This window comes from Camponotus floridanus, unplaced genomic scaffold (assembly GCF_003227725.1).
Source record: "Camponotus floridanus strain SB8 unplaced genomic scaffold, Cflo_v7.5 scaffold212, whole genome shotgun sequence".
NCBI classification, from domain to species: Eukaryota; Metazoa; Arthropoda; class Insecta; order Hymenoptera; family Formicidae; genus Camponotus; species Camponotus floridanus.
This window is the reverse complement of record NW_020229340.1, coordinates 88,985-107,962: the sequence shown is the minus strand read 5'-3', so window position 1 is coordinate 107,962 and position 18,978 is coordinate 88,985. Positions and strand designations below refer to the sequence as shown.

The 18,978-nt window shown below is 42.3% G+C and overlaps 2 protein-coding genes across 2 annotated transcripts; both read left to right on the top strand.

The window, feature by feature from the left end:
• Nucleotides 1-9,278: 9,278 nt before the first annotated feature.
• On the top strand, nucleotides 9,279-9,806 carry LOC112637855. Its single transcript, XM_025408515.1, has one exon. The coding sequence runs from the start codon at nucleotides 9,279-9,281 to the stop codon at nucleotides 9,804-9,806; it is 528 nt and encodes a 175-aa protein (XP_025264300.1).
• A 3,071-nt stretch (nucleotides 9,807-12,877) lies between these two features.
• Nucleotides 12,878-14,371, top strand: LOC105254329. The gene has a single exon (XM_011262943.2). It carries the CDS (start codon nucleotides 12,878-12,880, stop codon nucleotides 14,369-14,371), a length of 1,494 nt encoding a protein of 497 aa, XP_011261245.2.
• The last annotated feature ends 4,607 nt before the right edge of the window (nucleotides 14,372-18,978 follow it).

The following is an 18,978-nucleotide window of genomic DNA, read 5'->3' as shown; positions in this document are numbered from 1 at the left end:
CGGGCGGCAGCTTCCAGCGATCGCCTGCCGGGGATCAGGGGTGCATGGGTGCATCGTTATAAATTTAATTAAAAATGATCCGATTTATGTCATGTTTGGTGTCGTTTTAATAGCAAAAATTTCATTAATTCATTGCAATTATTTTCAAATCGAAAAAATGCAAAATATAAAAATTTTATTTTCTATAGTATTGCGTAATCAGACTACGCGGCGGCTGTAATATATATATTTACTGAGCAGTGATGCCAGAATGGATACGCTGGCAACAGCAAATTATTTCGCATAGAATACAGCTCGATGTTTCTCGATGTTCGAGATTCACAATCGCAGTTTTGAAATTCGAACTTAACCGGCGTCGAGAAACTTCTCGAAAATCTATTTTTACAACAAACTCGACCGTTCGAGTTATCTCTCGCTTTTTTCGTGCCATAAAAAACGCTCAACATATACAATTGACAACAACATTGTCAACCGCCGTCAAAATCCACGCAACTGTCGGGCATGCGCGCCCATGCGTCACGATCAGCTGATGGCCAATCAGCTGATCGAAAAAGGTCGTGCGCATGGCAAACGCAATAACGCTAATTCCTGACCTCATCGGCGGCCAATAATGCGCGGCGCCCTGAGGTCACCGCTAAATACGAAATTAATTGGTCCACGTCGCAACGGGCCCAAAATCCGCTCGCGATAAAAGGGGCACCGCACGCGGACCGACCGAAGTCTTGCACTTTTCGAAGTCTTTACTTTACGCTCACACCGCTTAGTTACACCGCTTTGTCAAACCGCTTATAACGACCGCTTGCTCTTTTCGGACTACCGCTTTTCTCTCTGTCAATATCGCCGACATATTCGCACGACGACCGCTAGTTTTCTTGGACACTGATTTTTCTTGAACGTTACACCGCTCGCGATATCTCGCACGAAAATCGCACTATCCCGCTGCACTGCTCGCTTCTTCGCTGTTACGCGTTGCCGCTGCACTCAATAATTGTTACCTTTAGAGTTCTGACTGCAATAAAGTTCTGTTATTTCTATCTGACTTTTTCACTGCACTATTATCACTTTTCCGCGGCTCACTGTCGGACTCGCTCGCGAACACTCGACGTTCCTCGATCCTCGACCGTTACAAATTACAACGCGTTATAACGTGTCGGTTATAATGAAAATATTATATATATATATATATATATATATATATATATATTGTTACGTCCCTGGTTCGAGTCGCGATCGAGTCCGGTTTGAGAAAAGAAGAAGCCCGTTGTTGACAGCAAGAGGTTGTTGACAGCAGCGCCTGTCATTTGAGTCTGGTCCCAGCTGTCTAGCTGTGCGGACACGTTTTTTTCCCGAGCCAATCCGTTGTGCTATTTGTGTTATTATTCCGTGTTATTTACGTTATCGTTTGTGTTCTGTGTTGTGTATTAAAGTTCCTTGCTTCTCTAAAAGTGCTTATTTATTTCGCGCGTCTCGCGAGCGGCCGATTCGGTCGATAAGTGCGCGCTTTCGATTGAGGTCCTCGCCGCGAGCGTAACATATATAGTGCATATTTATTTATTTTAGATATAGTGCTCATATAATGATGTGTAAGTATAATGCCAAACGCTTGCCTCTCTATGGTCAAAGATTACATACTCTATATATATACATATATATATATATATATACAGGGTGAGTCATTTTAATCAATACACTCGTATATATATATATATATATATATATATATATATATATATATAGGTATATATACAGGGTGTCCCATTTTAATCCATCCAGTCGAATATCTCGAAAACCAAACCCAGGAGAGAAAAATGTTTCAGACAAAAGTTGTTTGGTTTCGAGGGGGCCATAAGATGGTACCATTGGTTTGATCTTGAAGAGTCATTTGAAGGTCACGTAAAGGTCACCTCAATTTTTTTAAATGGCACCTCCTATTTTTTATTAGATATTCTTGTAGCTGACCTCGAGAGCTTTCCAAAACACTATAATAAAATATTTTTTTGTTGAGTATTTTTCGAGTTATGAGGCTTTAATAATTTCTTAATTCTACATAAATCATAAAATATCTAGTGAAATATTCATTTTTCGATTATTTTACCTTAATACTTTTATGCACAAAATAATGTGAGAAATCGATTGGTGTAAAGAAAACACATAGTTATTTTTAAGAAATATATGTATAATTTGCAATTAACAATTACATTTTTCTTTGAAACAACTATGTGTTTTTTTTTATACCAATTGATTTCTCTCATTATTTTGTACATAAAAGTATTAAGGCAAGATAATCGAAAAATGAATATTTTACTAGATATATTACGGTTTATGTAAAATTAAGAAATGATTTCAAGCCTCATAACTCGAAAAGTACTCTATGAAAAAATATTTTATTATAGCGTTTTGGAAAGCTTTCGAGGTCAACTACAAGAATATGTAATAAAAAATAGGAGATGCCATTTAAAAAGATTGAGGTGACCTTCACGTGACCTTCAAATAACTCTTCAAAGTCAAACCAATGGTATCATCTTATGGCTCCCTCGAAACCAAACAACTTTTGTCTGAAACATTTTTCTCTCCCGAGCTTAGTTTTCGAGATATTCGACTGGATGGATTAAAATAGGACACCCTGTATATATATATATATATATATATATATATATATATATATATATATATATATATACAGGGTCTACCAAAAGTGTGGAAACCCCTAAATATCTCGGAAAATATACGTTTTACAGAAAAGTGTTTCCAACAAAAGTTGTAAGGTTTAAGAAGATCTATATACTGATTCTATCAGTTTGACCTTGGATGGCGTCGTCAAGGTCAGGTCAAGGTCACATTGACTTTTTTAAATGACACCCCCTACATTTGATTGCATATTCTTATAGCTTAATTCAAGAGCTTTCCAAAACACTATAATAATGTTCATTTTTATTAAGTACTTTGCGAGTTATGAGGGTTGAAATAATTTCTTAATTTTACATAAACCATAAAATATCTAGTAAACCATTCATTTTTCGATTATCTTACCTTCATACTTTTATGTACAAAATAATGAAAGGAATCAATTGGTGTAAAGAAAACATACAGTTGTTTTTAAGAAAAAATATGGAATTGTTAATTGCAAATTACATATTTTTTCTTAGAAACAACTATGTGTTTTCTTTACACCAATTGATTCCTCTCATTAATTTGTACATAAAAGTATGAAGGTAAGATAATCGAAAAATGAATGGTTTACTAGATATTTTATGGTTTATGTAAAATTAAGAAATTATTTCAACCCTCATAACTCGCAAAGTACTTAATAAAAATGAACATTATTATAGTGTTTTGGAAAGCTCTTGAATTAAGCTATAAGAATATGCAATCAAATGTAGGGGGTGTCATTTAAAAAAGTCAATGTGACCTTGACCTGACCTTGACGACGCCATCCAAGGTCAAACTGATAGAATCAGTATATAGATCTTCTTAAACCCTACAACTTTTGTTGGAAACACTTTTCTGTAAAACGTATATTTTCCGAGATATTTAGGGGTTTCCACACTTTTGGTAGACCCTGTATATATATATATACAGGGTGTTCGGGCAGATCGGGGCCAAATTTTAAAGAGTAATAAAATAAGATAAAAATCAAGAGTAAAAACATTTCGACGGAGGCTTCCTTTTTTAATTATGAATGTTTAAAGATTTACATAAAAGACATGGCAATCCGCCTGAAGCACGGCAATCCGCCGATCTCGAACGTGCGTAGGTTACGTCGCTAAAATCGTTATCAAAATATACTGTGACACATAAGTACAGAAGCTTACCTCGTAGCAGCTGATGTAAAATCTGCGATATTCGACACGGCAATATTTTACTCCACACAAATCTGTTCACATAAATAATTAATAATGTTTCGTAGGGTACAATTGTTCTTCTGCGCGAATGTTCACACAAAAATTCACAAACACGAATATTCAGTGAAAACACTGATTGCACTTTTTTGTCTTCATAATAACGTAAAAGAACATTATAATAAATATTCAAAATGCCCACCATTCTGTTGGACGCAGAGTTCGATTCTTCTGTAGAAATTTTGTCTTATTTTTCGGAAATCCATCATTACGTGTTGTATTATATTTGATGTAAATATAATCCTTTGTTGTAATTCTTCCAATGTTAACATCGGCATAGACAGAAATTATTTATTATTTATTTCCAAAATTATTTCTTAAATATTCTCACACTATCTTAGTATAATGTGGTGCACAAATCACATAATGCATAAACCACACTTTTGCACATTTGCAGAGATATATTTTCTAAAAATTCAGGTAACTAAAGAGTTAAGTACAAATAAAATTTAAATTTTGAAATAAATGTAAACATAAAGCAATATATTGCAAGAAAAATATATTTATGTAAAGAGAATAATGTATGTAAAATGCTGATTGAAATCTAACTCGCATAGCAATTCGTAATTTATTGTTAGGCGTCATGTATCGTCAATAATTCTATTCTATTTTTTGTTTTAAATACATTCTTCTGTCTTTCCTTTTCTTTCTGTCTTTCCTTTCGTTCGTGTACATTTTCATTCATGTATATTATAATTCATTTTATTTTGAAAAATGAATTATACTTTTCAAGAACTTGCGGATATGCATTTATGTTACGGCCGAGCAAACGGTAATGCTACAGAAGCCCGACATATTTATCAAGAAAAATATCCAAATAGAAAAACATTCACAAGAATCGATCAGAGATTGCGGGATACTGGAATGTTAAAAGCTAGGAATTTCGGTGAATATAGTCAACGTGATCTGGACTTAGAAGAAAGAGTGTTGCGACATATTGAAGAAAATCCTTACACAAGTACACGAAACATTGCACGAATAGAAGGAATTAGTAACAGCACTGTATGGACTATTTTAAAAGAGCAACAATTGCACCCGTATCATTATCAGCGAGTGCAAGAATTGGAAGCAAGAGATTTTGAAAGGAGATTTAATTTTTGTACGTGGATCTTGCCTAAAATTACAGAAGACCCAGATTTTATATCAAAAATATTATTCACTGATGAGGCAACTTTTAATAGATGCGGCATAGTGAATCTTCATAATAGTCACGTCTGGGCCGACGAAAATCCACATGCACTGATAGAAACAAATTCTCAGCGACAATTTTCTACTAATATTTGGGCAGGAATTCTTGGTGATAAAATTATTGGTCCTGTTATTTTGCCTCGGTTGACAGGACAGGTATATATGGACTTCTTACAATTTCAGTTGCCTGAACTTCTAGAAGATATATCGCTACAAGTGCGCAGAGACATGTGGTTTATGCATGACGGTGCACCACCACATTATACTGGAATTGTGCGAGAATATTTAACGAATAATTTTGGAAATAAATGGATTGGTCGAGGAGGACCTATCCCTTGGCTTGCTCGCTCTCCTGATTTGAATCCCCTCGATTTCTTTTTTTGGGATCACCTAAAAACTTTGGTATATTCTACGCCGGTGTTAACATTGAAAGAATTACAACAAAGGATTATATTTATATCAAATATAATACAACACGTAATGATGGATTTCCGAAAAATAAAACAAAATTTCTACAGAAGAATCGAACTCTGCGTACAACAGAATGGTGGGCATTTTGAACATTTATTATAATGTTCTTCTACGTTATTATACAGACAACAAAAGTGCAATGAATATTTTCGGTGAATATTCGTGTTTGTGAGTTTTTGTGTGGACATTTGCGCGGAAGAACAATTGCCCTACCGTTGAAGAACAATACCCTATGAAATATTATTAATTATTTATGTGAGCAGATTTGTATGGAGTAAAATATTGCCGTGTCGAATATCGCAGATTTTACATCAGCTGCTACGAGGTAAGCTTCTGTACTTATGTGTCACGGTATATTTTGGTAACGATTTTAGCTATGTAACCTACGCACATCCGAGATCGGCGGATTGCCGTGCCTCAGGCGGATTGCCGTGCCTTTTATGTAAATCTTTAAACATTTATAATTAAAAAAGGAAGCCTTCGTCGAAATGTTTTTACTCTTGATTTTTATCTTATTTTATCATGAAGAATCACTCTTTAAAATTTGGCCCTGATCTGCCCGAACACCCTGTATATACAGTGGTCCCAGACCACCCGTCTCACCCGATTTTTTCGTATACGCGACATTTTAAAGAAAAATGTTTCAGACAAAAGTTTTGTGACTTCGAGGGGGACATAAGATGGTGTCATTGGTTTGACCTTGGATAGTCGTTTGAAGGTCACATAAAGATTACCTTTAATTTCTTAAATGGAACTCCCTATTTTTCATTGCATATTCTTGTAGCTTATCTCGAGAGCTTTCCAAAACTATAATTAAGTACCTTTTTATTAAGTACTTTTTGAGTTATAAGGCTTGAAATAATTTCTTAATTTTACATAAACCATAAAATATCTAGTAAACCATTCATTTTTCGATTATCTTACCTTCATACTTTTATGTACAAAATAATGAGAGGAATCAATTGGTGTAAAGAAAACACATAGTTGTTTCTAAGAAAAAATATGTAATTTGCAATTAACAATTCCATATTTTTTCTTTTGGAAAGCTCTCGAGGTAAGCTACAAGAATATGCATTGAAAAATGGGGGTTTCCATTTAAGAAATTAAAGGTGACCTTCACGTGATCTTCAAACGACTATCCAAGGTCAAACCAATGTCACCATCTTATGTCCCCCTCGAAGTCACAAAATTTTTGTCTGAAACATTTTTCTTTAAAATGTCGCGTTTACGAAAAAATCGAATGAGACGGGTGGTCTGGGACACCCTGTATATATTTATAGTAGTTAGTGCCAGAAACGATTTATTCATGAGCTAGCTGCTTTTAAAAGTATTTGTCTCAGAGGCGATGTATTCGTGTGCAGATTTTTAAAAATATTTTTATACCAGATGCGGTTTGCATGAGCGCTATGGTAATTAAAAAATATTTGTTCCAGAAGCGTTCTATTCGTGTGCTGGTTTTTAAAAATATTTTATATCAGACGCGGTTGCATGAGCGTTATGGTAATTAAAAAACATTTGTCCCAGAGGCGATCTATTCGTGTGCTGGTTTTTAAAAATATTTTATATCAGATACAGTTCGCATGATCGCTGTGGTAATTAAAAAATATTTATCCCAGAGGCGATCTAAAAAAATCTCAATATAAAGATTATCTTCATTAATTAAAATTGGAGAAACAAAAAAGGTATATTGCATCTTATAAAAATTGGCCTACTCTGTATTCAGAAATTGTAAATTGAAGAAATGAATAAATTTATTATTCTATTCATATTTGCGATGAGATAAATATATAATGTAATGTAAATGTTTGTAAATTTATATTATAATTATATAATTTTCATATCATTTACATATACAACAATTATATATATAATATATTTACATATACAGGGTGTCAATTAAGTCCCGGGACGGCTGAATATTTTCTCATGTAAGGTATTTTTGAAAAAGGTCAAGGTCATTTCTGAAGTAATTTTCAATGAGGAATTCAACGGTGACCTTCAATTTGACCTTGAGCTTGACCTTCAAGGTTATTTGAAGGTCAAAGTGTTTTTTTTAAATAGGAACCCCTATTTTTGATTGTATATTCTTATAGCTGACCTCGAGAGCTTTCCAAAACACTATAATAAAATATTTTTCCCTCAAGCATTTATCGAGTTATGATGCTTCAAATCATTTCTTAATTTTACATAAACCGTAAAATATCTTGTAAAATATTCACTTTTCGATTATTTTACCTTAATACTTTTATGTACAAAATAATGAGAGGAATCAATTGGCGTAAAGAAAACATATAGTTGTTTTTAAGAAAAAATATGGAATTGTTAATTGCAAATTACATATTTTTTCTTAAAAACAACTATATGTTTTCTTTACGCCAATTGATTCCTCTCATTATTTTGTACATAAAAGTATTAAGGTAAAATAATCGAAAAGTGAATATTTTACAAGATATTTTACGGTTTATGTAAAATTAAGAAATGATTTGAAGCATCATAACTCGATAAATGCTTGAGGGAAAAATATTTTATTATAGTGTTTTGGAAAGCTCTCGAGGTCAGCTATAAGAATATACAATCAAAAATAGGGGTTCCTATTTAAAAAAAACACTTTGACCTTCAAATAACCTTGAAGGTCAAGCTCAAGGTCAAATTGAAGGTCACCGTTGAATTCCTCGTTGAAAATTACTTCAGAAATGACCTTGACCTTTTTCAAAAATACCTTACATGAGAAAATATTCAGCCGTCCCGGGACTTAATTGACACCCTGTATATAATATAACATATATATAATATAACATATTTAATATATATATATATATATATTATATTTGTTCGAAATTAAAATCAATCATTTCGAGTTCAGAAATCGCATAGCGGAACTCGCATATTCTCGCTAATAAATATTCGAATATTTATTATATTTAAAATTAACGAGCGTCGAGAAAGTTCTCGAAATCTTTGTTTATCGAGAAAAAACTCGAACACTCGAGCTATCTCATTTTTTTCCGTCAGAAAAAGACGCTCGTTATTGCCGCGGACAATAACATTGTCAACCGCCGTTAAGATTTGCGCCGCTCATGGGCATGCGCGCCCATGCGTCACGATCAGCTGATCACCAATCAGCTGATCTTAAAAGATTGCGCGCATGAAAAATAAACTGTTTATGACATGAGACGTCATTATCGGCCAATGACACACGTCGCAATCGTGTCACCGCTAAAATCTTAAATTAATTGGTCCACGTCGACGCGGGCCAAAAATTCCGAGCGCCTTATAATGGGCGCCGCGCGTGGACCAGCGAAGTCTCGCACTTAACGCTGCTCGCAGTACGCTTTGAAAAAACCGCTTAGAATAACCGCTCAGTTTAACCGCAAAATACGTCGACCGCTTTGTTTCTCGGACTTCTCTGTACGTTTTCTGGATCTGAAATTTTATGTTCAGTTTATTGTACTTTGTTGATTGTGGTGTACTAAATAAAACGCAAAAACCAAAAAAAGGGAATTACGTGTCGTGGCAAGCCTTTTATGTTCAATTATCTGTTCGCGGTCATCCATCTGCCGCTCCATCAAATTCTCGCGCTGCCGCAGCAATCCGCGCTCACTCGCGAACATTTCTGGTCCTTCGAGCCGGATATTTCCGCATCCGCAGTTTCGTGGGTGACGTGTCCAGTGCTGTGCAATGCTGCAAGTCTCCTGAGACAGACAAACAGACAAGTGAACAATGAGTGCCGACCTGAAGGCCTTATTAGAGGCCCAGAACGACATCCACGGACGAATGTCTCGCTCCGTGGATAACCTCCGGAAGATGGGCGTCACCAACATCACCGCCGGTGCCGTCCACGCTCGTCTCACCATCCTCGACAACCTCTGGGCAAAATTCGAGGCTCAACACGAGCTCATACGAGCGACGCTGAAAGACAGATACATGGAGAGTGAGTACGCCAAAAGTGACTTCATAGATACCGCGGAATGTACGTACATCTCACAGCGGAGCACGTTGAGCGACTACGCTGACAGGTTACGGGCCGAGTCAGCTGTCGCACCAAGGATGGAATCGAAGTCCTCTTCTCCTAAAACCGCGTTGCCGCGCATAAAATTGCCGCCGTTCTCAGGCGCCTATGAAGACTGGCCTTCCTTCCGGGACCTCTTTTTATCCCTCGTGGGAGAAAATCCATCGGTCTCGAACATTGAGCGGTTCCATTACCTTCGTTCCTGCGTGAAGGGATCTGCGGAGAAATTCGGTCGTTAACGGTCACAAGCGAGAATTACGACTGCGCGTGGGTGATCTTGGCGAAACTTTTCGAGAATAAAAAGGAGCTCATGCGCTCAAATTTCGCTACCTTTACCGCCGTCGGGAAGATGAAGTCCGAGTCCGCCGAAGAGCTAAGCCGGGTCCATCACGCCGTCACGGCCACCGTCAACGCGCAGGAGAACATCGGTAGACCCATCAACTCCCATGGAATGGATCGCCTCAATCATTTGGTAATCGAACTGTTCGATTCGCGAACGCGCCTCGAGTGGGAGTCCTCCACCAGCGATTCTCCCGATCCACCGAGTCACGAGGCACTCACTGACTTCATAAGTAAAAGAATTCTTACCTTGAACGCCGCCAAGCCCAAGATCGCCGTGAAGAGTGCCGGGGAAGCCTCTCGGACCGCGAAGACTCACTTCGCGAAAAACGTGCCCGACGCGTCCAAATGCGCCGCCTGCAAGGGCAAGCACACGCTTATGCAGTGCCCCGAGTTCAAATCCAAGTCCGCGAGCGAAAGGAAGTCCTTCGTTGAGGTCAGCGGACTCTGCTTCAATTGTCTCGGGAACCACATGATGGCACGGTGTCAGTCAATTAAAACGTGTTTCACGTGCAAGTTGCGGCACCACACGCTGTTGCACGACGCGTACGCCGCACCAACACCACAAGAAGCGAGCACTTTCTCCACGACACGCACTTCACTTGACAAACGGGCGACTCTTCTCGCCACAGCGCGCGTCACTCTGACCGACCGTCTGGGACGACCTCAGGATGTGCGAGCCCTGCTCGACCAGGGGTCCGAAAGTCCCTCGTCTCAGTGGACTTGGCGCAGCGCCTCCGTCTGACGCGCACCCGCTCCTCGATCTCCATAGTTGGAATCGGAGGAGCATGTTCAGGATCCACACGAGGAAGGGTGACGCTCGCTCTCAAGTCAAGAGTGACCGGAGCCTCTCTCACCGTAGCGGCCTACGTCCTCCCACGGCTGTCGTCCTACCAGGGACCAGCAATCAAGGGCTCCACCACGTGGCCGCACATCCACGGCCTCACTTTGGCGGATCCTCATTATCTCCAGCGAGATCCCATCCACCTTCTCCTCGGCGCTGATGCCTTCTCCGGGATCCTCCTCGAAGGTCTCCGAAAGGGTCGCAAGGACCAACCCATCGCGCAGAGGACTACATTCGGGTGGATCTTATCGAGAGGCTGCGGAGTCGTGACGGCCAACGGCTCCCTCAGCTCTCTCCAGTGCACCGTAGACCGCGACCTGAACGCCCTAGTGCAGAGGTTCTGGGAGCAGGAACAGGAGCAGCCTGCCTCCGTCGTGCTCACGCCAGAGGAAGAGCAATGCGAAGAGATCTTCGCCCGCACGCATGAGCGCCTCGCCGACGGAAGGTACATGATCCGTCTTCCGCTGGCTGGCCCTCTTCCACCTCTCGAACACACGCGGAAGTCCGCCGAGCGACTTCTCGCGGCAATGGAGCGACGCCGCTCCAGAGACGCCGGCTTCAACAAGCTCTATGGCAGCTTCATGGAGGAGTACTCGGACCTGCAACATATGACCCTGGTCAGAACACCGCTCATCAAGAAATCCGCGTGTTACTTACCACACCACGGAGTGCTCCGGACTTCCAGCACGACCACCAAGTTGAGAGTGGTCTTCAACGGATCTCAATGTACGCCTGCCGGAGACTCACTCAACAACGCATTGCTGGTCGGAGCCAATCTTCTGCCAACTCTCGCCGACGTCCTCCTGCGTTGGCGCTGGCACCGCTTCGCCTTCATCGCCGACATCGAGAAGATGTACCGGCAGATTCTGGTGCATCCCGACGATCGAGACCTGCAGCGGATCCTTTGGAGGCAAAACCGCACCGACGACGTCTAAGAGTATCGCCTCAACACGGTGACGTACGGACTGGCCTGTGCACCGTTCCTGGCGATCAGGACTCTCCGCCAATTAGCCGACGATGAGGAGCCGGCAAACCCAGCGGGAGCAGTTGCGTTGAGGCGCGACTGCTATGTCGACGATATCGTCACAGGCGCCAGCACCCTGTCCGAGGCGGTCGAGAACCAGAGGCAGTTGCGCCGACTCTGCACGGCGGGCGGGTTTCCCTTGAGGAAGTGGGCCTCAAACCACCAGAGGATCCTCGAGGAGATACCACGGGAGCATCAGCTCCAGCAGCCACACCACGACTGGGAGGACGAAGCGCACCCGACGGTGGCACCCCCGCAGCGACTCCTTCACATTCCGCCTCCAGCCTCGCACGACCGCCCCGCTGACTAAGAGACAGGCGTTGTCGGAGACGGCTCGAATATTCGATCCGTTGGGCTGGTTAGCTCCAGTCACCGCTCGGGCCAAAATCCTCATCCAGTCAGCCTGGATGAAACAGCTGGACTGGGACGCCCCACTGCCTCAATCAGATGAGACGTTGTGGAGACGTCTGCTTGAGGATCTTCCGCTGCTGGAACAGCTCCGGTTGCACCGATGGCTGAGGGCCGATGACCAACCTAAACGCGTTGAGCTCCACGGGTTCGCTGATGCGTCGGAACGAGGTTACGCCGCCGTTGTATACCTCCGCGTGGTGAGCTCCCCCACGATCAAGCTGCTTGCTGCAAAAAGCAAAGTCGCTCCAATTAAGCCTGTGTCTCTGCCGCGCTTGGAACTGTGCGCTGCAGTCTTAGTCACTAACCTGACATTTCATCTTCGCGAAGCCTTAGACTTGCTTTCAGCTCCAGTCACTCTATGGTCGGACTCCCGGGTCACTCTTCAGTGGATACAAGGACACGCCTCGAAGTGGAAGACCTTCGTAGCCAACCGGGTGTCCCACATCCAGACGAAACTTCCGGAGGCACGATGGCGACACATCCCAGGGCGAGACAACCCCGCCGACTGCGCCTCTCGGGGGATTGAGCCCCGGGACCTGCTTAACCACTCCCTCTGGTGAACGGGACCCCCATGGCTCGACAAGGATCCAGCGTCCTGGCCACAGCACGACCACGCCGCACACGAAGTCGAGGTGCCGGAGACGAGAGCAATCGCCTCCCACTTGACGACCGCGGAGAAAGCCGAGCCAGAGATGCTTCTCAGGTTCTCCGAGCTCCATCGCCTCCTGAGGGTCACTGCCTGGTGTTGCCGATGGCGAGGCGCCACCTCAAGGCCGAAGGCTCACCCCAATCTCACGCCTGACGAGCTGGAAGAAGCCTTGCTCCTCTGGCTCCGCATGGTGCAAACTCTCCACTTCTCCAAGGAGATCGCAGCCCTGAAACAAAATAAGGAGTTAGTCAGGGGTCCACTATCGAAATTAACCCCCTTCCTCGACGATCATGGGATCATTCGAGTCGGGGGCCGACTGAAGCACGCTGTGCTCTCAGGAGACGAACGCCATCCGATGATCTTACCTCCAGAGTCGTGGATGACGCAACTCCTCGTCAAGGCACACCACAGACGAACGCTTCACGGCGGGGTTCAGCTCACCCTGGGACTGCTACGCCTGCGGTACTGGATTCCCCGAGGACGCTCCATCGTTAAAGGAATCATCCACCGATGCGCCACGTGTGTGAGATGGAAGGCCGCAGTACCTCAGCCCATGATGAGCAGCCTCCCGACAGCACGAGTCACGCCGGCACGTCCATTCCTGCGAACCGGTGTTGACTATGCCGGGCCGATTCTCATCCGGACCGGAAAAGGAAGAGGTCACAAGGCACACAAAGCGTTCATCGCCGTCTTCATCTGCTTCACCACCAAGGCGGTTCACTTGGAAGCCGCTTCGGACTACTCCACGGATGCGTTCCTCGCGGCATTCCGGCGCTTCACTTCCCGTCTGGGCTTGTGCAAGGAAGTCTACTCCGACTGCGGCACCAACTTCGTCGGAGCGGACCGAGAGCTGCGACGCCTGTTCCAGGCATCATCATCCGACGGCCGTCGCATCGCCCACGTTGCAGCGTCCGACGGGATCCGCTGGAGGTTCAATCCGCCGGCAGCACCTCACTTCGGCGGGCTTTGGGAGGCGGCGGTGAAATCTACGAAACACCATCTCCGAAGGGTCCTCGGAGACACGACCCTCACCTTCGAGGAGATGTCGACGCTCCTCGCTCAAGTGGAGGCGTGCCTCAACTCGCGTCCTCTCCAGGCGCTCTCGGACGATCACGACGACGTGACAGCACTGTCACCAGGGCATTTCCTGATCGGGGTCCCTCTGCTGGCAGTGCCTGAGCCCTCGCTGGCGGACGGCAGCCTCAGTCTTCTGCCCCGCTGGAAGCTCCTCCAGCGGATGCGCGACCACTTTTGGGAGAGGTGGTCGCGGGAGTACATAAACTCCTTGGCATCTCGACCGAAATGGCTGAAGGACTCAGCCAGTCCGGCCGTCGGCACCCTGTGCCTCGTGCGGTCGGACACAACACCGCCGACCCGATGGCCACTCGCCCGGATCACCCGGCTGCATCCTGGGGACGACGGCGTGACACGCGTGGTCACTATACGCACCGCATCCTCGGAGCTTGTCCGGCCTCTCACCAAGATCGTCCTCCTGCCTGGAGCCGACACCGCAGCAGCAACGCACCCGGATTCGTGAAATGGAGCACCGTGTTATTTTATTTTATTTAATTTTTTTTTTTTTCTCAAAAATTAACTTGTCCGTCCGCGGAAATGTTTATCACGGCCGGTGCCGTGCATTGTCCGACGACCGTACCGCGCACTTAACGTCTTTTTCACTTTTCTTTCTCTGCGATCACCGCATCAAATCTGCATCTTCACACCACTGCACTTCACTTGCGATCACTCACCACCATACACTCGCGAGACCGCTCACTAATTCACTTCGCTCATTGTTCATATGATTCACCGCCGCACACATTTCGCAATTACGCATTATGCGTTCTCGCGAAAGATCCGACTGATCGCAATAACACATCGTACGCTACGTCACTTTCACATTCCATTCATCAATCACTTCTCATCTCATAATTGGAGCAGCTTACGACACCTGTCCGCGCTCTCACACACTCGGAGATTTCGTCACGTACTGACGAGGCGGGCGGGATGTTCGAAATTAAAATCAATCATTTCGAGTTCAGAAATCGCATAGCGGAACTCGCATATTCTCGCTAATAAATATTCGAATATTTATTATATTTAAAATTAACGAGCGTCGAGAAAGTTCTCGAAATCTTTGTTTATCGAGAAAAAACTCGAACACTCGAGCTATCTCATTTTTTTCCGTCAGAAAAAGACGCTCGTTATTGCCGCGGACAATAACATTGTCAACCGCCGTTAAGATTTGCGCCGCTCATGGGCATGCGCGCCCATGCGTCACGATCAGCTGATCACCAATCAGCTGATCTTAAAAGATTGCGCGCATGAAAAATAAACTGTTTATGACATGAGACGTCATTATCGGCCAATGACACACGTCGCAATCGTGTCACCGCTAAAATCTTAAATTAATTGGTCCACGTCGACGCGGGCCAAAAATTCCGAGCGCCTTATAATGGGCGCCGCGCGTGGACCAGCGAAGTCTCGCACTTAACGCTGCTCGCAGTACGCTTTGAAAAAACCGCTTAGAATAACCGCTCAGTTTAACCGCAAAATACGTCGACCGCTTTGTTTCTCGGACTTCTCTGTACGTTTTCTGGATCTGAAATTTTATGTTCAGTTTATTGTACTTTGTTGATTGTGGTGTACTAAATAAAACGCAAAAACCAAAAAAAGGGAATTACGTGTCGTGGCAAGCCTTTTATGTTCAATTATCTGTTCGCGGTCATCCATCTGCCGCTCCATCAAATTCTCGCGCTGCCGCAGCAATCCGCGCTCACTCGCGAACATATATTATATATTATATATTATATATTATGTATATATATTATATATATATATATTTTTTTTTTTTAAACATGTATGAAATATATTATATATGTGCATGTATATGTAAATCAATAAAAATATGATATTATCTCATTTCAATATATTTAACGCAATACAAAAGATTGCATTTTCTATTATATTATGCATGCTTCAAATAATAATGTCGGTAATAGCGTATCTAAAAATGTCGATATTATCGATATTATCGACATTTTTAGTTACATTTAGATGGGAGCGCTAATCCATCGGAGTTCGCCCGTCGCTTTAGGATCCCCTTAATAGTAAGATATATTATTTTAGTATATCAGTACTATGAATGCTAATATTTTAATTTATGAGATGGGAACAAACTTAGCGAGATAAAGATTTATTATGTATACTGGATATACTTAAGTTATATAACGGTACTGATATACTAAGATATATTATCTTAGTATATCAGTACTATTATATAACTTAATATGCAGTATACATAATAAATCTTTATCTCGCTAAGTTTGTTCTCATCTCGCACTCACCTTCCTCTTCCTATCCTGGGGCCCGGAGTACCACGTGGTACTCCGGCCACCAATCACGCGCCAGATCTACTGCGCTGAGATATTTACGCATCCGACTTAACCAAGAACCAATTGTCGGCCAAAGAGTCGTAATGCGCGCTTCCTGCCAAGATACGCGCTTCATCTTGACGAGAATACTACTTGTATTACGTTTTAATATATTATGGTATTGCATTTTAATATGATATGATATGTAAGTAAAAAATTAACGCACAATGTTACGCATATACACACATAATTTTGTCTCTCAAGACGTATTTGTACACTCGAACGAATAATCATACATGAACGTTGCAAACGCGCCTTGAGGGACAAACTTGCTTTGCGTGTATGCGTGCGAGCATATGTACGTGAGTCTAAACCTGGAAATGAAGGAAAACGATAAAATGTCACATTTCTGATATGCGGTCATTATTTCTCGGGATTGACTGCACCAATCTTATTCAAACTGGTCGCAATCGAAAGCTTGTATACATATTATGTTATAAAAGTATCGTTAGATTTATGATTACGGCTTTAGTTTTTGAAATTTTAATTGAAAGTTTCTTAGACCCAAAATTCCGGATAAGGTACTTGGTAGCGCCGAGTCGAGGACAGTGACTTTCAGTCGAAAACAGTGACTCTCAATGCTTAATTTTTTTTTATGTACTTGGCGTCGCGACGCTACCGCGTCGCTTGATACATATATATATATATATACATATATATATATGTTACATATATATATATATATATATATATATATATATATATATGTTACGTCCAGAGGAGTTTACGATTCTTTTCTTTCCCGTATCTGGTGCACGGCTTCCAAAATCGTTAATGACAGTTAAATTAAAGTGGAGTCCTCAGTAAATGCTCCAAATGAGTCAGATATTAACGGGCTATAAAGAGTAGCATCCGGTTAGCTAAGGCGCCAGTCAGTCAGATGAATTTGATATTTTCTGATTACTTAAAAATCATCTCATAAAATTCAATCATTCAATCATTTTCTGATCACTCATAAAATCTAAAGAAGATATAGAAAATAAAAGAAACTATTCATAAAACGCGAGTGACCGGATGTCACGACACATACCCAGTTTTATCTCAAGGGGGTAGTAAAAGTCGTCCCTTTGTCTTTAGCAGACGCATCCTGCAAAGCATAAATTACTACCACTTCCGATACTGAGAATCCTAAGTCTCCCGTTTTGGAAGATGCTCTCCTATTCGCGAACTGATGTACTAAAATTCTTCTTGTTACATTTGTTCTAAAATGCATAAGTAGGGGCAGGGAGGAGACCATGGAAATCTAACGAGGGTTTCTATTCGTCAACTTCCCTTATTCCTCACGCTAGGAGAGGGTAATCCAAAACGATATATAAACGCGAACTTCGGATAAATCGACACTTGTAAAAATATTCTTCAAGCCTTCGTGATATTCCTTACTATCATCATTATATCGAGATTAACAGTATCGAGTCAATGCAAATATCTTGTCATCTTCAAAGCCAAGGGGGCCCTGTAGCAGTTACTCGTATTCTACAGTATCGAGTCAGCGCAAATATTTCGTCATCTTCGACGCCAAGGAGGCCCAGCAACAATTACAATCGACTTATTCTCGTTCTCATCAAATAGTAAGTCTTTTCTTTTATTTATGAACTCCCTCCCCCCCATCTACTTCCTTTACTTATTGTAATCGCTTCCCTAATGGAACCTTCCGTCTCGCACACACACACACACACTTATACTTAATATTGTATTAGATCATAAACAATTATAATCAAAATGTTTAAATAATTTCTTTTTTTCATGTATAATAAATTCAATTAAATTTATCTCCTCGCATTCAATTCAATCTATTCCCCCTCATCACCCACGCTCTTGAATCGCACTTGGTCCCGTCCCGGGTAAAAAGGATTAAGTTCCTTTACCAAAAAGGGGACCGACGAGCGGGCATTTGGACCAGAAATAGTGTAAAATCGACCGCTGGTGATCGTTAACATATCTTTGGCTCACCCGCAGGCTCGCTCGACCCGAGACACTTGCCCTTAAGGCATCTGTTCTCGGGATACAAGTGTTACGCCCTTCCTTCGGCCCATCCTTCCTCGGGCCTGGACGTAACATATACAGGGTGATCCCGAAAAACCTTCCGTCTTTAAAAGGACATATTCCTGACACTATTCTAAGACAATTCTTTCTTTACCAAAATTTGATTTGAAGCGTAGTTTTTGAGTTATAAGCAAAAATAGTTAGTAAATCACGCGTCGGATACAGAAGACAGACAGGAGCGGCGCGAGCGCGGGCGCAGCTGATCGCCCGATAGGTGATTACCACTGCATGAGTCACTAACTATTTTATCTTATAACATAAAATTATGCTTTAATTAAAATTTTGGTAAAGAAGATGTCTTAGAATTACATCAGGAATACGTGTTCCTTAAAATAATGTTAATTATTAAAAGTTATTCCGGATCGCCGACCGTCGAACGCTGTAATCAGCTGATTGCTACATGCGATGTGTGTATGGCAGAGTGTGTGCGTAAAAGAGAGAGAGAGAGAGAGAGAGAGAGAGAGAGAGAGGGAGAGGGTAAGAGGGACAGACATTCACACACACGCACGCACGTACGCATATATTTTTTTCTCTCTCTCTTTCTCTCTTTTACAACACTAATACATTCTGTCATTCAGTCACTCATTCTCTCACTCACTCACTCACTCACCTGCTTACTTATTGCTCACTCACCTTGTAGCAGCGTGGCGAATCTTCATGCTACGTATTG